The following is a 17501-nucleotide window of genomic DNA, read 5'->3' as shown; positions in this document are numbered from 1 at the left end:
TTTCTATATAATAAATGGATGAGAAAAAATTAATAAGAATATTAAGTTGAAGGCGTTCTTAATAAAGGGCTTCAAATCTTGGAAGAAAGAAAGAGCAGGCATATACGATAAATTTAAGACACAAGAACAACCTGTAATTGACGCTATCCAAAATTTAGGAAGTGAGATCAAAGAAGTAGCAGAACAAAATAAAAATGTAATAACTGTACTTGTTCCATCTGTACATAAGACGGCTTCAATAGATCCTAGTCTACTAGAAACACCTAAAAAATAACTTATGATAGTCCTCCAGGTAGTAGTGACACGCCTATAACAAGAGAAATAAAACAACTGAGAAAACAAATTAAAGAAAAAGTCGAAGGAGTAGAGCCTTTAACAGCAGCACAATCATTTGGTAAAATTGCAACAAAATATTATAGTAGAAGAAATGATAGTGTATTTGGAATAAGAGCTGTTGAAGAAGGTGGAAGAATAATAAATAAGATAGGAAATTCTGAAGTTAAAGTGAGTGGTGATGATTTGATAATTAATAGTAAAACTTATTAAGGAATAGAAGGTCTATGGGAATTGTTATGACGAATACTAATAAAACCATTGAAGATTATGATGATTACGATTTTGAAAGTACAAGGATATAATAATAGAATTAGTTGCTGCCTTCCAAAAATATAATCGAGATAAAAATAAAAAATAGCATCTAATAGAGGTTCTAAGTACAATAATATTATCAAGCTTATTTGGGATGATTATATTAAGGCATATTTACCTCCAACACCGACAAGAAAGAAAACACCAAAGTCTGGGGAAGGAATAAAAATATACAACGAATTACCTAAAGAATATATATGGATTGTTGATGGTAGAAAGCTTATAGATAGGCTAATTGTTATAGATGGAGAAGAAAAGGCTGATAATAATAACTTTTATAATGAGAAAGTAGGTACAGTAAGCATGATTAATAATAAGCTCTCGCAATTTATTCCTAATGATCCCATAGGTATAGGTTGTTTGATTAAGATCTTAAATACGTTACCACCACGATTCCGGAATGATGAGAAGCTTGGAAAAGGACTAATGAATAAAATTTTAAACATGAAGGGTATACCAGAGTTACATATTCCAGGCTTCAGATTTTGCGGACCTTTTACGAAGCTGCAAGAAAGGTTAGAAAGAGGTGATAAAGGTATTAACCTATTAGATGAGGCTTGTAAAGAACACGATATATACTACAGAGACAATAAAAATGCAGAGTCAAGACATATTGCTGATAAGGAACTAGAAACTAAAGCATGGAATAGAGCATTTAGTAGTGATGCATCAATTGGTGAACGATTGGCTGCTTTTGGAGTTGGTACTGCTATGAATGCTAAGGTTAAGTTAGGATGGGGATTATGAATTTTTTTAATGTTACTATGTATAATTCTTTTAATGGGTACATTTCACAAAAGCGTTGTTTCAAGATTTTCTTTATAATAAATGGATAGTATTGAGAGTTTCGAGTTACAGTGTTTTAAAGCTGACACAAGAACATTTAATAATTTGAATGAAGCTAACAAAGATATTGAGCTTGATTTCGATGTGGGGGGGTCCTACATCCACACAAAGGAGATTGTCGTATAAATTTTGAAGTTTATGGTGCATCAGCTGGAGGAAAATTTGGTAAAAACGATACTATAAAACTTCTTACCATTCTTCTTTTCTCAAATTGAGATTAGAAAGCATGGAGTTGTTATAGATAAGATTGAACTACCAGGAATAACATGTACAGCTATTGGAACATCAAAGATTTCCAAACCAGAAGTTGAATATCTAAAACAAGCAGGATTCGAAACAGATGATAAACTCGGTCTAATAAAGGACTTTAGCGTTTTGTATCTACTAAGATTAATTCCAGGCTTTTTAAGTGATTATAAAGAGGTTATGTGGAAAGGTGGATTGAGATTAACATTTACAAAAGCTAACAACAATAACGATGTCTTGTACAAATGGTTTGGATCAGGAGCAGGTGCGACAGCTCCTCATGATGGAAAAATAAAAATAAAGAGTATGGAGATAAGAATGCCTATTATTGAAAACGAATCTAATTACGAAAACAAGTTAAAGTTGAATATTCTTAAAGAACCAAAAATCATATTTTCATTCCATACTTACCAGTGTGTTCAGAAGACTGTTGTAGGTTTTTTCTTGGAGTTAGATGTTACTACTCAATTTAATTCTAGAGAATTTGATATGCCTGATTTCGTAATTGTAATGTTCCAAACTGATAGAAGTAGCAAACAAACCGCAGATGCAAGTAAGTTCGATCATTGTAAGGTAATGAATATCTATCGTAAGAATTAAAGGAATGAGGTATTTCCAAAATAATCAAGAAACTTAGGTATTACTAACAGAGATTATTTTAAGATGTATGAAGATTTTACTTTATTTAAGAGAATTACATGTGGTAATACCGAAATATACAATGATCCTAAAGAGTTTATAGATAACAGGCCAATGTATGTGATTAATTGTAGTATGAGGAAAAATAAATCGGTAATTGAGACAACAAACCTAAAGATTGTAGCAGACTTTGCAGAAGCTGTGGCTGATAATACTATATGCTATGCGATTTTAATTGGACAAAAGAACTTTACATATGACCCTAAAATTGAGAACGTAGTAGAAGAGTTTTAGATAGTTAAATGTATTTTTTGGTAATATTTATGGAGGTTTTCCATGGACGCTATTCTAAAATTAGCAAAAATGATTAAAAAGTTTCCGTTAAAGATAAAAATTGAAGAGAGATCATTGATTTTCTACATAATAAATACGACAGCGAGTCACATTGTGTTTTTAAATATACTTGAAAGTCTTGAGCAAAAACAAGTTATTGGATTAAGAGAATTAGAATTAAATACAGAATATAAGATGAAAATGGAAAAGATTAAAACTAAGTTTGGAAAGAGCATTTTAGTTGAATGCGAAGAGTTTAAGGTCTTTCTTCCACCTAGATTTACAAAACACTTAACAGATAAACTGATTAATGAGATCATTAAAGATGGATTAAAAATCAAATAAACTAGTCTAAAAGAGAATTATCCAACTGTTGAGTTATGTACGTAAGTTTTAAATGGGAAGCGGTTTTACGAAATTTTCATAAAACGAACATTTTTCTTATAATAAATAAGAAGCTATAGCTAATTAATTGAATAAGAAAAATGACGTGAAACCATTGAGATTCCTTCGCATAGATGAGTTAGAAAAAGGTAAACCGTACGAGATAACATTATGGAAATTGATTCAAACACAACATTATGGTCAAAGAATTTTAGTACATTTAGATGAGATATATAGGACGTTATTACCGCAAAGATATAATGATGATACTGAGCAAGTGTTGAAAGACATGAAAAAATATAAGCTGTTTGTTAAGTACTAAGGTTTGAAACATTTAGATAATGGTTATAAAATACATCAGAATTACTTTAGAAAAGAATCCAAAAAGTAACAAAAATGACTAAAAAATTTCTAAAGTAAAAAATGGACTGGTTAGTATGGATCCCAAAAAGACATTAATACTTACTAATAATTTCAATGTAATTGTGAAAAATGTGCAAACCGAAGTCCAAGTAGATTTTGATATTAACGGTTGTCTATTCAGCTTGAATTATGATCAGTGGACAGAGTTTAAGAAATCATTGTTTCCGATAGAAAACGAGGTTAAGAGAAAATTCCATTATCAGTATACAAATTTGTAATTTTAAATATGTTCTAAGTGTATAAGTGTTTTTATGGTTTCAATACTATAAAAACTGTGATCCTTAGACATACACAGCGCTAAGTTATTCGATCTTTAAAGTTGTATACATAAATAAGAGATTTATTTGAGTTTTGTGATAGTATCCGTATAGTTATACTACCCGCATAGAGTTTATTTATCTATTGGTTGTCTTTAAAATTTGAAAATCGGTTAATAATCAACGGAGATAAAACGATTTAAAAATTTCGGGATTTTTTGGAGGTTTATTTTTCGGGGAAATGTTATTCTTTAAGGAAGTCTTAGAATTTTGTTTAGATTATGCTAGTATTTTTATTTTTCAAAAGTGACAAAAATTAGCAAAGTTACTAAAAGTTAAAATCGTATCCTTAAAAGTAGACAACCAGTCATACAAGACGAAAATAACACCTTTAATTCTATTTCGACGTCCGTTTGAATTTTGAGAATCGGTTAATAAACAACGGAGCTATAGCGATTCTAAATATAGCATCCCTTCATTACGCCACTGATGACAGGTTTGTTTATCGTGTTGAAAATATTATCATGTTTACCTTATTTGGTGGTAATTCGTTGGTAATAGTTTCAAAGCTTAATTCGCAATTTTAACAATTCTGGAAAAAACATGTTAAAATAATTAGTTTCGACCCTGTTTTTATGAAATTGTCTTATAACTTAGGATTCAATTCTAATATTCTGGTATCACTGAATGCTGTTGGAAAGGGTAGAAAGAGAGAGACATGTGAGCGCTGTATACGGTGTGCTTTGGAACTAGATGCTAACTCTAACAACAAGGATGGTAACGGCAAAGATGCATTCGCTTGAAAGCTGGCCGTTACGAGAGGAAAGTTGGGAGATGAATATTGCGCCCGAACTATGCCTAGCCGTTAAATCCAATGTTAAGTACCGTATATGGGAGGCGAAGAATACACCGCCGTTACTTCGCCGTTATAATTCTCTCTGTTTCTATTGCACAAACCTCTCTGTCGTTCAGAGCTGAGAAGGGAAAAAAGAAAAAGAATCGGATTACAAGTCACGTTTTTACTTCCTCCTTCTTCTTTGCTATATATGTATATGTGTGCGCGACAGGTGATATTGTGAATGTGTGCGTGTGTGCAATTGAGCGAAAATATATATATATATGCAACGTCTGTATGCAACATAGTAAATTTTAAACTTTTATAATTCAGTTTTTTGTGAACCGATTTACACCAAACAAAAACTAGTTTTTCAATCAAAGACAACGCTATAAGTTATAAGTTTTACATGTAAGCGCTTTATGAGTAATTTCATAAAACTGTAGTTTATTTATCTTTACTCCCAATTTGAATAAGGTATCATCCTTACCCTCCATTTCAAAAATGCATTTATATAATCACTCCACTTGTTATTATTAATATGATTGATAAAGAAATGATGGTTCTTAAAACTGAAATAGTAGTCTAAATTATTATAGGGTAAAGCATTATTCCACAACTCATTTATTTTATTAAGATGATATTTTGCTCTTTCATCAAGTTGAACTTTTCCATTCTTATAGTCGATGTAAAATTCTAGAAACATTAGTTTGATATAATTTAGTTCGTTTTGTAAGTCTATAGATTCTTTTTCAGATAATTCTTGAAGATTTACAACATTATAAGCAAACGCACCCATTTTTTTCAGTTTCATCATTTTGTTTGTTCATTTTATTCCGGTATGCTTTACACTCATCTCGTCTTGTATTTACATTTCGAGCAAATTCTTGATATTGTTTAAATTCTCCACAAATTACACACTTTTCATGATTTAATAAATATAAAATATCCAAAATAGTTCTTTGATTTTTGTTTGATTTTAAATGCTATAAAGCCTACGCGCCTCCCCAACCTCACTTTGTGCTATTCTTCTCTGTTAAATAATATTTACTAAAAGTACTGGGAGGGGGAAAGTGCGCTAGAAGTAACCAATGTATACTACTAATGCATGTTTTCTAATAGAAGAGATCAGAGAGACGCAAAGGTTAGGAAAGCAAAGGGTCTTACTGTACGTCAGCCATTTCGATATGATAAGCCTCTTCAAATATCGGGTGAAGCCTTATCCTCCAATCTGTTGAGTGTTTCCATCTGGTGTCGATCCAGGACCTCACGTTCCAGAGTGAACAACCTGTTGACCTCAGGGCAACAGCTCCCAGATATCATGGCCTCTTCGGAATGACACCTCTGTCATGTAGTGGAATGGTCAGAGCCCAGGCGTGCCGACCATCTCTCAATTGCTGCTATGACTACTCAGTTTCTGTCGGCTTCTCTTACACTTCTCACCTCGAGGGTCCCGTGTACCCTGGTTTTGTTCTACTTTCCTACTTTCTCTTCTTCCTGGTGCTCCGCACGTGGGTGACTAGGTTATCACAATTATCTTGGTCAATAGGAAAGTTTGTTAATTGCTGATACGGCGTGGCTGAGTTTGTTTTGATGAAGTTACGGAAACTAGGAAGAGAATGGTAAGCATGAATTTATATTGGGATGAGGTGACAACATAGTGAAATCTCTTCTTTATTTAATAATTACAATTTCTTTTTTGAAGAAAAATAATTCAAAATTCAATATACAGGGAAAAGTCAAAATAAGCTCTAAGCCTGATATCCTCTACAATACATCATTTTTATTACCAAACAATGTACATAATTACGACGTCATGAACTCATCTTCGTCAAAATACGAAAGAAGTCCAAACCTTGTTTCACATTTCATCTAGGATTTAAGCAAATATAATATACCATATTAATAATGTGACGACGTTCTCGTTCGTGGAAACAAGAGACAAAACGCCAGCATACACACAGAAGATCTAAGGACTTACGGAAACAATATTAAGATACAAATTCATAGGATAATGAGAACACATGTTAGAGGTTGAGATGGTAATAGTGTTAGCCAAGTTATATCACAGGTGAATCAACTTTTAATCAAAGGAGTAATTTGCTCATAAAATACCAGACACGCATTGATATAAACAATATCATAGATGAGAGACAATTGACAGTTCACTGTTTGCCCACCATAGCTATAAAATGAAACAAAGATGCAGTCAGAGGTAATATTGATTATTAATGATAATATGACAGCAGTGTGCATATAATTTAATATTCAACTAACATTTTCGTACATCTTAAAATATATGAATGAAGGAGTACATTTCCTCGCACTCATCCAAGGAATTGAAATGGCCCACTGTGGCACGCATCTGCTCCGATTGATCTCCCCAAAAGCAAATTCATATTATGATATACTTGTTCAGATAGAATATCACAACTATTCGTCATCAACAACAAAGGGTATAAGGTTACGCACCACATTATTTATAGCAAGTGGATAAAATAAGAGGAAAATTACACAACTGGTCTGAGAAATAAAACGGATTAAGATATATTTTCCTAAGAAGAATAAAGACCAGTATTAGACAACTAATGACGAATATAAACTAAAAAATGGTAAGTTTGCCCAACTAAGGGACTGAGCTAGAACTTCCAAATCTTTAAGAATGCTTTACTCTTCTCATAGAGTCTATCGGATATATAGTTTAAGAAAATTGTTAAAATAATTTGAACAAAATTTTGAGAGTGTGATACTCCACTCAAAATATAGATAACATTTCCACTTTGACAGGATACTGTATGGATACATTACTAGTACCACCACTTAACTACTTACGTCGTAGTAAAATGATTGGCGTCAATACGTCTCAGTAGCAGTAAAACAGAAGTATATTTCATAATGACAGTTTTTCAACAATGGTAGTTAATTAACTTATATATTTTTCATTTCTACCTGCTTTGTCATAAATAAAATATAATTAAGAATCTTTCACAAGGACAGAGTAAAAAGTTAGTAAATATGTATTTCACACTAAGTTAACGTCATGATTACATTTATAGATAACTTACATTTACAAAAAGCATTTAAAATTATAGGAACTCTGTTTTACAGGTGGTTGCAGGGGAACACGACAGACAAGTAAATGAGGGAACAGAACAAACCCTCAAGATTGTAGATTTTAAAATACACCCCCAATATATGCAGTAAGTAGTAAAGACATAATGTTAAATGAATATTAAACATAATATGTTACTGCCATAATAGATAACAAGTTTAATACGAAATTTCAATCTAGTTAATATTTGGTATACTTATGCATAACTTCTTACGTAGTTGCTTTAGTACTTGGTTCGGAGGGTAATACAATTCATTGTACTATCCTCCCGTTACGAATGTATAATCAGATTTAAATTACAAGATTTAGTAAAACAACATTTCTTAGCAGATTATAAATAACCTGACCACTACAATCCATTTCAATGTACGTAACACATGTGTTTCAGTTTAGAAACAAACTTTGTCTTATTAATGATTACTATATACACACATATATGTTACGTATGTATGCATATATATATATATATATATATATATATATATATATATATATATATATATATATATATATATATATAAATGATGTAATATAGTACATGCCCTTTGGAAACAAAACATTCTTAATTGATTGTTGCACTTTCATTATAATAATAATAGTTATTTTGCCATTATTGGTAGGTCATTTGCTGCAACTGAGAACCTTTCATTCTCCACGATCTATTGTTGTTAACCTCTTCGGTTTCACGTACGATTTTTCTGTTTTGATATCATCCTTTAATTGTAGTATCCTTCGTCCTTTCCTCTTTTTCCTGCCACCATACCCTCCAGAACGTCCCTAATGATACACTTTCTTCGCCAACTGGAAACCACCACTCTATTTTTACCTACTTGCTGACAGCACAAAGAGAGCTTATGTACTATGTTTAAAACCACATTATTTAACTTGCTGTCCAGCTTTATTTTACTACTAATAATAAATTAATCGAAATCCAGTTTTATGATAGTTATTACTCTCACTGATGACCAATAGTTTAACCTCTCAGAAAATGACGAGTTTAAGCGACCACAGTCCAAAGATAAAGAAACCACATTTTTGTAAACACAGTAGAAGTATTTCCTCTTTAAATTATGAGATGCAAGGTCTTTAATTAGTGTGTTAATAAGCCTATAGAACCCTTCACCTATGTGTCTACATTTTGCATATGTAAGTATCTTTTTCTTTCTCAATAGGCAAGAGAGCTATTCCTTTCTTGTATCTATATAATAGATGTAATCAAAAGCATTTATTGTAATATGAATACCGGTAGGTGTTTCCTATACCTTATATATATGATATTGTAAACACACACACACACACACACACACATATATATATATATATATATATATATATATATATATATATATATATATATATATACCGTATTAAGTCATTTCTTGTATCTTGGGAGATGCATCCTTAATAACAAGTAAGGTTGCTTCTTCTCCCTTTAGCCACATTAAATAAGGTTGGAAAAATCTCAGTTTTTCAAAATTTAGCATTCCTTATAGCAGCTGAACTTGATTAAGATATTACTTTTTAAAGATAATCAAATAATGAATTTTCTGTTACAAATATTTTCAACGACTTTAACTTTTACAAAGAAATTATGTTTATAGTACTTTCATTATGATCTTAATAATACTTCTATTACGATTGAGATAAGTATGAGTATTAGGTATGGATATTACAACAGGCAGGGACTTTAATGAATTATAAAAACTATTTATTTTTTTGTACTTGATAACTATAAGTAAATACAATCGTGAATAACTTCTAAACGCTTATAACATTGAATTTATTTTTTTTAATTTTTAATTTGGATTTTTTTAAATTTGAGCGTGTCCAATTTTCAAATTTGGTTTTTCTATCACGATGCTTTATTGTTCAACAAAATACTTTTCTATCAAATTCTTTCACTTATGTGAGGATTTTAGTTTAGTTCGTTTTTAGTTTTGTTATTGTTAGAAGAACATTCATAACTACATCTTTTAATTAAAGATGCTCAACTCAATGAGGAATTATGAATTAATATAATAATTTGAAAATGACCTTACGAAATAACAGACACCTTTACAATGCTTTAGTTTAGAAGTTTGTTCACGATTTGGAATACAAATAATTAACTTATCATTTATTATTCTTATATACTATTCTTATGTATACAATATAGTAATTATTATTTTCTCAATAACAAATGTATTAACTGATTAAATGAGGAGTCTAGAATCAAAACTAACCATATCCATTTTTTTTTCATCTTTTTTTTTTTTTTTTTTTTTGAAAATGAAAGAAGCACGTAGCTTCGCTACAGCAAGTGACTCGACATTTGTTCCTTTTTAACAACGAAATTCTTTCATTATTGTCTACCAAAATGTTCGTACGCACAAAATCAAGCACAGTGTCATTATAAACCCTTTTCGACAGAATGGGAAGTGAAAGATTAGTATACAAAATTTTGTCGCTATACCCCTAAAATTAAAAATAATAATAATAAGTTTAGGAATGCATAAATCATAGATTAGAAGATTGCAACCCTGGACAGGATGTAAGAAATTATCCTAAATATGCATCATATGATTGAGATATCGGCAAGGATTTTTTAAAATCAGGGGCCTCAAAAATTTTGATCGTTTCGTAAATTGAGTTTTCCTATTTTCTACAGAATGAAGATATCATGCTGAGTTAGTCCAAGTTTGGGTTTGGTTACACTATATCACTTCTCCAGATATAAAACCTACAAGAAAACTTTAGATTACAAGATGTTGTATCTTGTGATCGAAAAGAATCAACTTGTTGATCTATGTGTTCTCTAAACTTTGATTCACTATTCAATCGAAGGGGAGTATCGATTCGGTACACTGTTTATCATTTATCGATAAGATTTGTATGAATGTAAGATGGAATGTAAGATGGCGGCGTAGTGAAAATTTGATATCATCGTCTCCAGTAAAATCCTATATTAAAATTTTTATATTCGCATCTAATATAATAGCGTGAATAAAATTAGTCAGTGTTTTAATGAAGAAGAAACACATAGAACACATAAGCTTAGTAATTATAATCAGTTTAATAGAATTATTGTGCAAAATGGCTAACAACACTCGTTATAACAGCAGAAACAATGGACTGAAGTCACCGGATGCAGCTTCAAGTAGGTCAAAAATTATGAACGATATATGTGATGAACTGAAACGTACTGTGCAGACACCTGAAGTCATGAAGCTAATTGTCGATTCAATAATCTGTAACGCGTGTTGTGATAGAACGATTGGAAGAAACGCTGAATTTCAATAGTGAGTTACGGAAAGAGTTGGTACAAAGAGACAAGAAAATAAGTGATGTGCAGGAAAATATAGATGAGTTAGAACAATATCAGCGTAGAAACCGCTTAAGGATCTTCGGTGTACCTGAGAAAATAAATGAAAACACAGACAACCTCGCACTGTAAATCTTTGAAAAGAGACTGGGTGTTAATTTAAGTACAAGGGACATTTGCCGTTATCATAGTGTAGGACAGAAGAAGCCTGGTAGTACACGGCCAATTATTGTTTAAATTTGTTAGTTATCGCTCGCGGGCTGAAGTGTTTAATCAGAAACGTAAGCTAAAGAACTCTGGAATTGTGATAAGAGAAGATTTATGTGATTCACGATTCCAGCTACTGCAAAAGGCATTAAGAAGTTTGGCCCCAAGAATGTGTACACAAGGGACGAAAAGTTGTTGTCGTCATCAATGGCAAAAAGAACTACGTTACGAACGCTTCTCAATTACAGAAGCTGTAAAGTTGGCACTCTACAGTGTGAGAATGATGACCTTGTGTGTAGTGCAAAAGTTCGTAACATGCAGATAGTGCAAAAGTGTATTTATGTTACAGTTATCTGTTCTGTCCTACGTTAGAAATATATTTTATACTTTAAAGGACAACTATGGTAAGTCGAAATCAATTTTGCTCTTTTGTTATCTGGGTGCCGTGAGTTGACAAATTTGTAATATATTAGTGGATATAAAAGTTGAACTTGTACCAATGTTGCAAGTTACTCATCACGTTACAAATCTCAACTGGACACGATGAAGTTAACAAGCCAGAAAATGCTCAATTTTAAGCACTGTTTTATTAAGTGTGCGTTAATTGATAAATGCAAAAACGCCTAAGTTAGAACTGCATTTATAAGGCGATTTTTTCCCATACTGTTATTTCTTCTTTACTGTAAGTTCAGTCATCTATGTTGTATGGTATTTTATTTTATATTTATTGGTAGAAAAGGCAGTCATCATATCATGTGTGTTAGTGTAAGCTTTCAGTTTCGTCAGGGCTCAATTACTATTTTAATGGTGTTTTTTAAATACATTTTAGTTATAACCTTTGTATTTGAATATGGGTAGTCAAACATAAACAATACGGGGTTTCAGATCCTTACTCAATCTGCTGCTTCGTCAGATGTTAAGATTATGCATGCAAAAGTCCGTTCTCTTTTTCCTAAAATTGACGAAGTACGGCTACTCGCTGCCTCCACGAAATGTTCTATTTTGATTATATCGGAAACATGGTTGGACAATTCTATAAGTACAAGGCAAATTGAGACTCGAGGATATTCAGTCATTCGCAGTGACAAAGGAAGAGGTGGAGGAATGCTGATTTACTACTTAAAAATATTAAAGTGAAAGTTGTTGACTTTCAATCTAACGACGTTTATCAAGATATAGAAATTTCAAACATTGTTGTTAATGTAAACCACTCTTCAATTGGTATTACTGATGTATATAGATCTCCCAGCATACCGTATAGGGAATTGTCAGCGATCAAAGATGCCGTATTCAATGTATATCCACACGTCGACCAAATATTCGTTGTTGGCGACTTCAATTGCGATCAACTCTCTCCAGATAAAGAAGAAACTATTTACTTGAAATCCATTATTGACATATTGGGTTTCACACAGTTAATAAATGAACCCACGAGAGTCACTGAAACTGCCGAGTCCTTGCTAGATTTAATTATTACTGAAAACAGGGAACACGTACACTCGTTGGAGTTAGTCCACCTATTGGAACATCTGACCACAGCGTAATTCACGTCACTCTCAAGCTTCATACAATATCCAAAACTCCCAGTAGAGTAATTCATTGTCGTACTTACGCTTCATTTAACACCGAATCGTTTTATCATGATGCACAAAATTACAACTGGGATAAGGTTATTCAAATAGAAACAGTAGATAATAAAGTTGAATTTTTGCAAAAGTCTATAGTCTATATTTTTTGATAACCATTCACCGCTCAAAAAAAAAGGCTATCTAACAACACTCTTCCCTTTATCTCAAGTAACACAAAACTCTTAATGAAGTGGCGTGACTGCGCTTACAGAAAATATAAAAGAACGAAGAATCAGTTGCATTGGGACGATTACAGACGCTTGCGTAGCTTCACAACTACTGTTGTTCGACAAGAAAAGACTGCGTATTTTTTTGATCGTATGAATTCTACCAATGATGCACGTAACTTATGGAAAACTTTGCGTGATCTTGGTGTAGGTAAAAACTATCCATGCTTGATTCTTCCGGACGATGTAAATGACATTGGAGCTATAAATTCACATTTCACAAGTGTCTATAAAATGTCTGAGACAAACACTGAAGTACTTGATCAACAAACGCATTGGTCTTCATCGCGTAAACTAAATAGCAATATTGAAACGTTTAGGTTTCACACTGTGAACGAAACAGAAGTTAAAACTGCAATACACAGTATTAAGTCCAACACATTTGCGTATGATGGAATAACAGGAAAAATGCTTCGACTGTCTGTGCCGTTTATTTTAACTCCACTGGCTCACATAGTAAATTACTCATTAACTCAAGGTTGTTTTCCAGAATTGTGAAAGTGAGCGAAGGTGGTTCCACTGCCCAAGAATACATGTGTACAGTCGCTTGATGAACTTCGTCCCATCCAACTTAGTACTTCGAATTATCTCCAAAGTACTAGAAAAGGTAGCATTTCAGCAATTAACAACTTATGTCAATAAAAATGAAATATTGCCTGTTACTTAATCCGGCTTTGGTAAAGAACATAGCACAACCACAGCCATTTTAGAAATTACAGATTCAATTTTGAATTCAATAGAAAATTCAATGGTAACAGTTTTGGTCTTGTTGGATCTTTCGAAAGCTTTCGATCTGGTAAATCATGAACTCGTTCTGGCCAAAATGAAATATTACAATTTCTCGGTATCAGTTATTGAATGGTTGCATAGCTATCTCTCTTGTAGACAGCAACAAGTAATACTAAGAGGAGAAAAGACTCAGGTCTGCTGCATCAGGGAAGATCTACTCCATCCCTGACAAAGGAAGGAGTTCCGCAAGGATCAATATTAGGTCCCCTATTACTTTCACTCTTTTCAGCAGATCTTTCTACGGTCATAAAACATTCATCAGTGCACTTCTATGCGGATGATACACAGATCTTTATCAGTACTACGCCTGAAAACATTATGGATACAATAGAGTTTCTTAATGCGGATCTTTTAGCTGTTAGCAACTGGTGCCTTAAGAATGGTCTTTTACTTAATCCATTAAAATGTGTTTTCACTGTATTGGAAACATCACATCAGTTGAGCAAAGTCAACCTTGATGACCTAAAAGTAACTGTAGTGAATTCCAATATTCCATTTTCTCCCTTTGTAAAAGATCTAGGCTTAATAATAGACCAAGGACATAGCTGGAATAAACACATTTCTGAACAGTGTATTAAAGCTAAGCGCATCTTACGACAGCTTTATAAATTAAAAAGCTATTTGTCGCAAGAGACAAGACTATATCTTGTTAACACTCTCATTTTTCCTCTGTTCGACTACTGCGATTCAATATATGGTACTTCTCTCTCCGCTCAAAATACTAGGGCAATTCAGAAAATACAGAATTACTCTATACGCTTCTCACTCAATTACAGAAAGTCTCAACATATTGTGCCGGTACTTAATGAAAACAATATCCTAACCATGTCCCGCAGACGATATCTCCGATACTGTTGTTTGCTATACAAAATATATTCATATAAAACACCACCTTACTTGCATCATAAATTAACATGTAGGTCAGAAATTCACCGTTACAATACGCGAGGAAGCAATAAACTGAATATGCCGTGGCATTCTTTAAAAATAACAGAGAAGGCATTTTGAACTTCGGCAGTAAGAATCTGGAACTCTCTACCAAAATCAATCACTGAGAAACCGTATAATTAATTTAAATCATCATTCCACTTTAAATCATCACTTATTTAGAGATCAGAGACAAAGCATTGGCACACAGGAAAGGTTTACTACAGTATGAAATTGGATTAGCAGTATGAGTATAGTTTTTTTTTTTTACTTTTACATTTAAATTATTGAATGTATCATGTTATGTTGTTATTTGTATCTTGTATCTTTATTTTTTCTTTTCTTTGTAACGATGACAAGGGTTAGGCGGCAGAGCAGCCTCCGGCTGAACTTCGCCCGCTGAAATAAAGAGAAATTATTTGCAATTCAATTCATTATGGTTAAGTACGCGATTGTACTGTACATCAAGAATAGAAAACTTTATTTTTTTTTTGGGAATTCAATATAATATTACACAATTTCTTGTAGGCTTGATGTAACATGACCAATCTCACTTAAACTCATATTTATTTTAACGTTTCCATATAAAATAATGCTTTTTTGTTTAAAACAATATTTAATGTTTACCAGTAAGTCCTGTAGCACAGCTAATGTGTTTAATTTGCCTCAGGAGTGCTTTCTGATACGTACTTTTGCCACAAATGTGTGAATTTTAAAGGCGTTAAAACCTTTCATTTCGTGAAAATTTATCACATATATTTACTATGGTATTTAAAGCGTAAGATGAATAGCATAATATATAACTACTATGGTTTTAACACACTATTTATAAAACATATTGCTCTTCACGCACTTTAACAGAACTTGTTTTGCATCTACTTACATTTGACCAAATTTGTCTTTCCAAATTCTCACGATCTAACAACAGGATGAGTTCTGTTATACTCTGTTCCATTTTATGCATTCGGTTATGTTTCCTAAACAATTATTATATAAAACGTTACGAGAAATGAATCGTTTATTCAGAAAACCACAAAATGCACTTTTTAAAACTTTAGGGAAAACGAGAAAATCAGTCTATCTTTGATAATAGCAACTTTGAGTGATCCACAACATTTGGAATATTAGTTAGCTTGGTGAGGAATCGGATGGCGCATGTAACTAGATTATAATAGTTATTCCGGAGTTAATATTCCGAAATTCATATAAAAATACAGTTAACGAGTTTCTGCAATAAACCTAGCTGTATCGGAAGAAAACGTAAAGTTTGGAAGCGAAATAGAATTTTTGTGTCTGTTCTGTTTTAAAAATAAAAATACATAGTTATTAACTATACCTATGTGAGTATCAAATGAAAAGTTGGAGCATGATTAGAATAGGAATACTCGTAGTAACTATGGCAATCACGTTATCAGTGTCCTACAAAATACAACAGCATTCCCTTCTAAACTAGTATGTCCGTCTCTCTGGAACTTCTCATCTTTATGTTCCCTTTCTACGTTACACATGGCTTCTGCAGTTGGTCACTGAAGGATGTGATTATAGAAATCTTGGTAGCCTGTAGTGCAGTCCCTCTGCTTAACCAGGTCTTTAATTTCTATCTTATTGATAGGCACAGCTCTTACTGTTGGCAGGTCAGGAACATCCTTGATCGGTTTTAAGGTGAAAGTTGATGACATGAAACCACCAATGAACTACTTAGCACTCACCTTTCCTTTGTTGGCGTATTGAATTCAAACTGTTTGTACGATGATACTTTGAATGAGACTTTTTTTGTCCTTGACACAGCTCTTCTTAGCGTTTCACCCGAGTTTACGTTTTGTTTATAAAAGTAAGGCCACCAATTCTTAAAGTTGTAGATATTCTCACTAATTATTTTCTGGACGGAGAAACGTCCAGTTGTACTGTCTTTAAGAATTAGCTCTGCGTACTGGTCTGGCTGAACTGTGTGTACTTTTCATAAAACATATTTTATTTATCCAAAATCCCGATTACAAGGTAAAAATTAATGTCTTCATACTGGAAATAGTGAGTGACAGTTTCAAACACTCCCCTATCACAAAGGTATAGTAAAAACCGCACAACAATTTGGTTCTTATTTTGGCCAAATGCGTTATCGCTATTACCTTTATAGTTATTGTATTCTCCCCCATTCACTCTTGCTTTTCGTATAACATTTCGTATTTCGTTGGTATTTGTTTTCAATGCTGACATCACATTTTCTTTTTGCCGGAGGTTCATTGTCAAACCTATTACTATATATTACAACCTATGAGCGGGGAAAAAGTCTGTGCAACGGATATTATAACAGCACTAGTTTATCCGCTAAACATTATTCCTGAATGATGACTAGAAAAATGTCAACAAAAAAGTACACTGAAACGAAAACGTAACAAATTTCGCTAGCAGTACAATGTTGCCAAGATAGACGAACATTATATTTACTGCAGAAACTCGTTATGTGATATAACTTAACAGATTTCTGTACTAAACGCTATGTTTAGTTTTAATAATAACCCATTTGACGATACGGCAGACGATTTGCTTTTGCAAAAAATTGTGTGTTTAGAATATGAGTAATTTATTACAAAAGTTATTCTGTGAAAAAAATATCGGTAGACGTGTTTCTGAAATGTCGGTAAACGTATTTCTTACAGAATGAAGAACAAAGGAAGGATAAATATACTTTCCAGGTATAT

The 17501-nt window shown here is 32.5% G+C and overlaps 1 protein-coding gene across 1 annotated transcript in view; it reads left to right on the top strand.

Annotated features, from left to right (window-relative positions):
- Positions 1–17501, top strand: part of LOC145665892 (chymotrypsin-like elastase family member 1) — a 144107-nt gene that overhangs the window by 76414 nt on the left and 50192 nt on the right. The window contains exon 4 of the mRNA XM_081733000.1: positions 7720–7811. Coding sequence (XP_081589126.1) covers positions 7720–7811 — 92 coding nt within the window. The remainder of the gene's footprint in view (positions 1–7719; positions 7812–17501) is intronic.

The sequence above is a fragment of the Thermobia domestica genome, chromosome 1 (genome assembly GCF_964235325.1).
Source record: "Thermobia domestica chromosome 1, izTheDome1.hap1.1, whole genome shotgun sequence".
In the NCBI taxonomy this organism is placed as follows: domain Eukaryota; kingdom Metazoa; phylum Arthropoda; class Insecta; order Zygentoma; family Lepismatidae; genus Thermobia; species Thermobia domestica.
The sequence above is the reverse complement of the archived record's forward strand: the minus strand, read 5'-3'. Positions and strand labels throughout refer to the sequence as shown.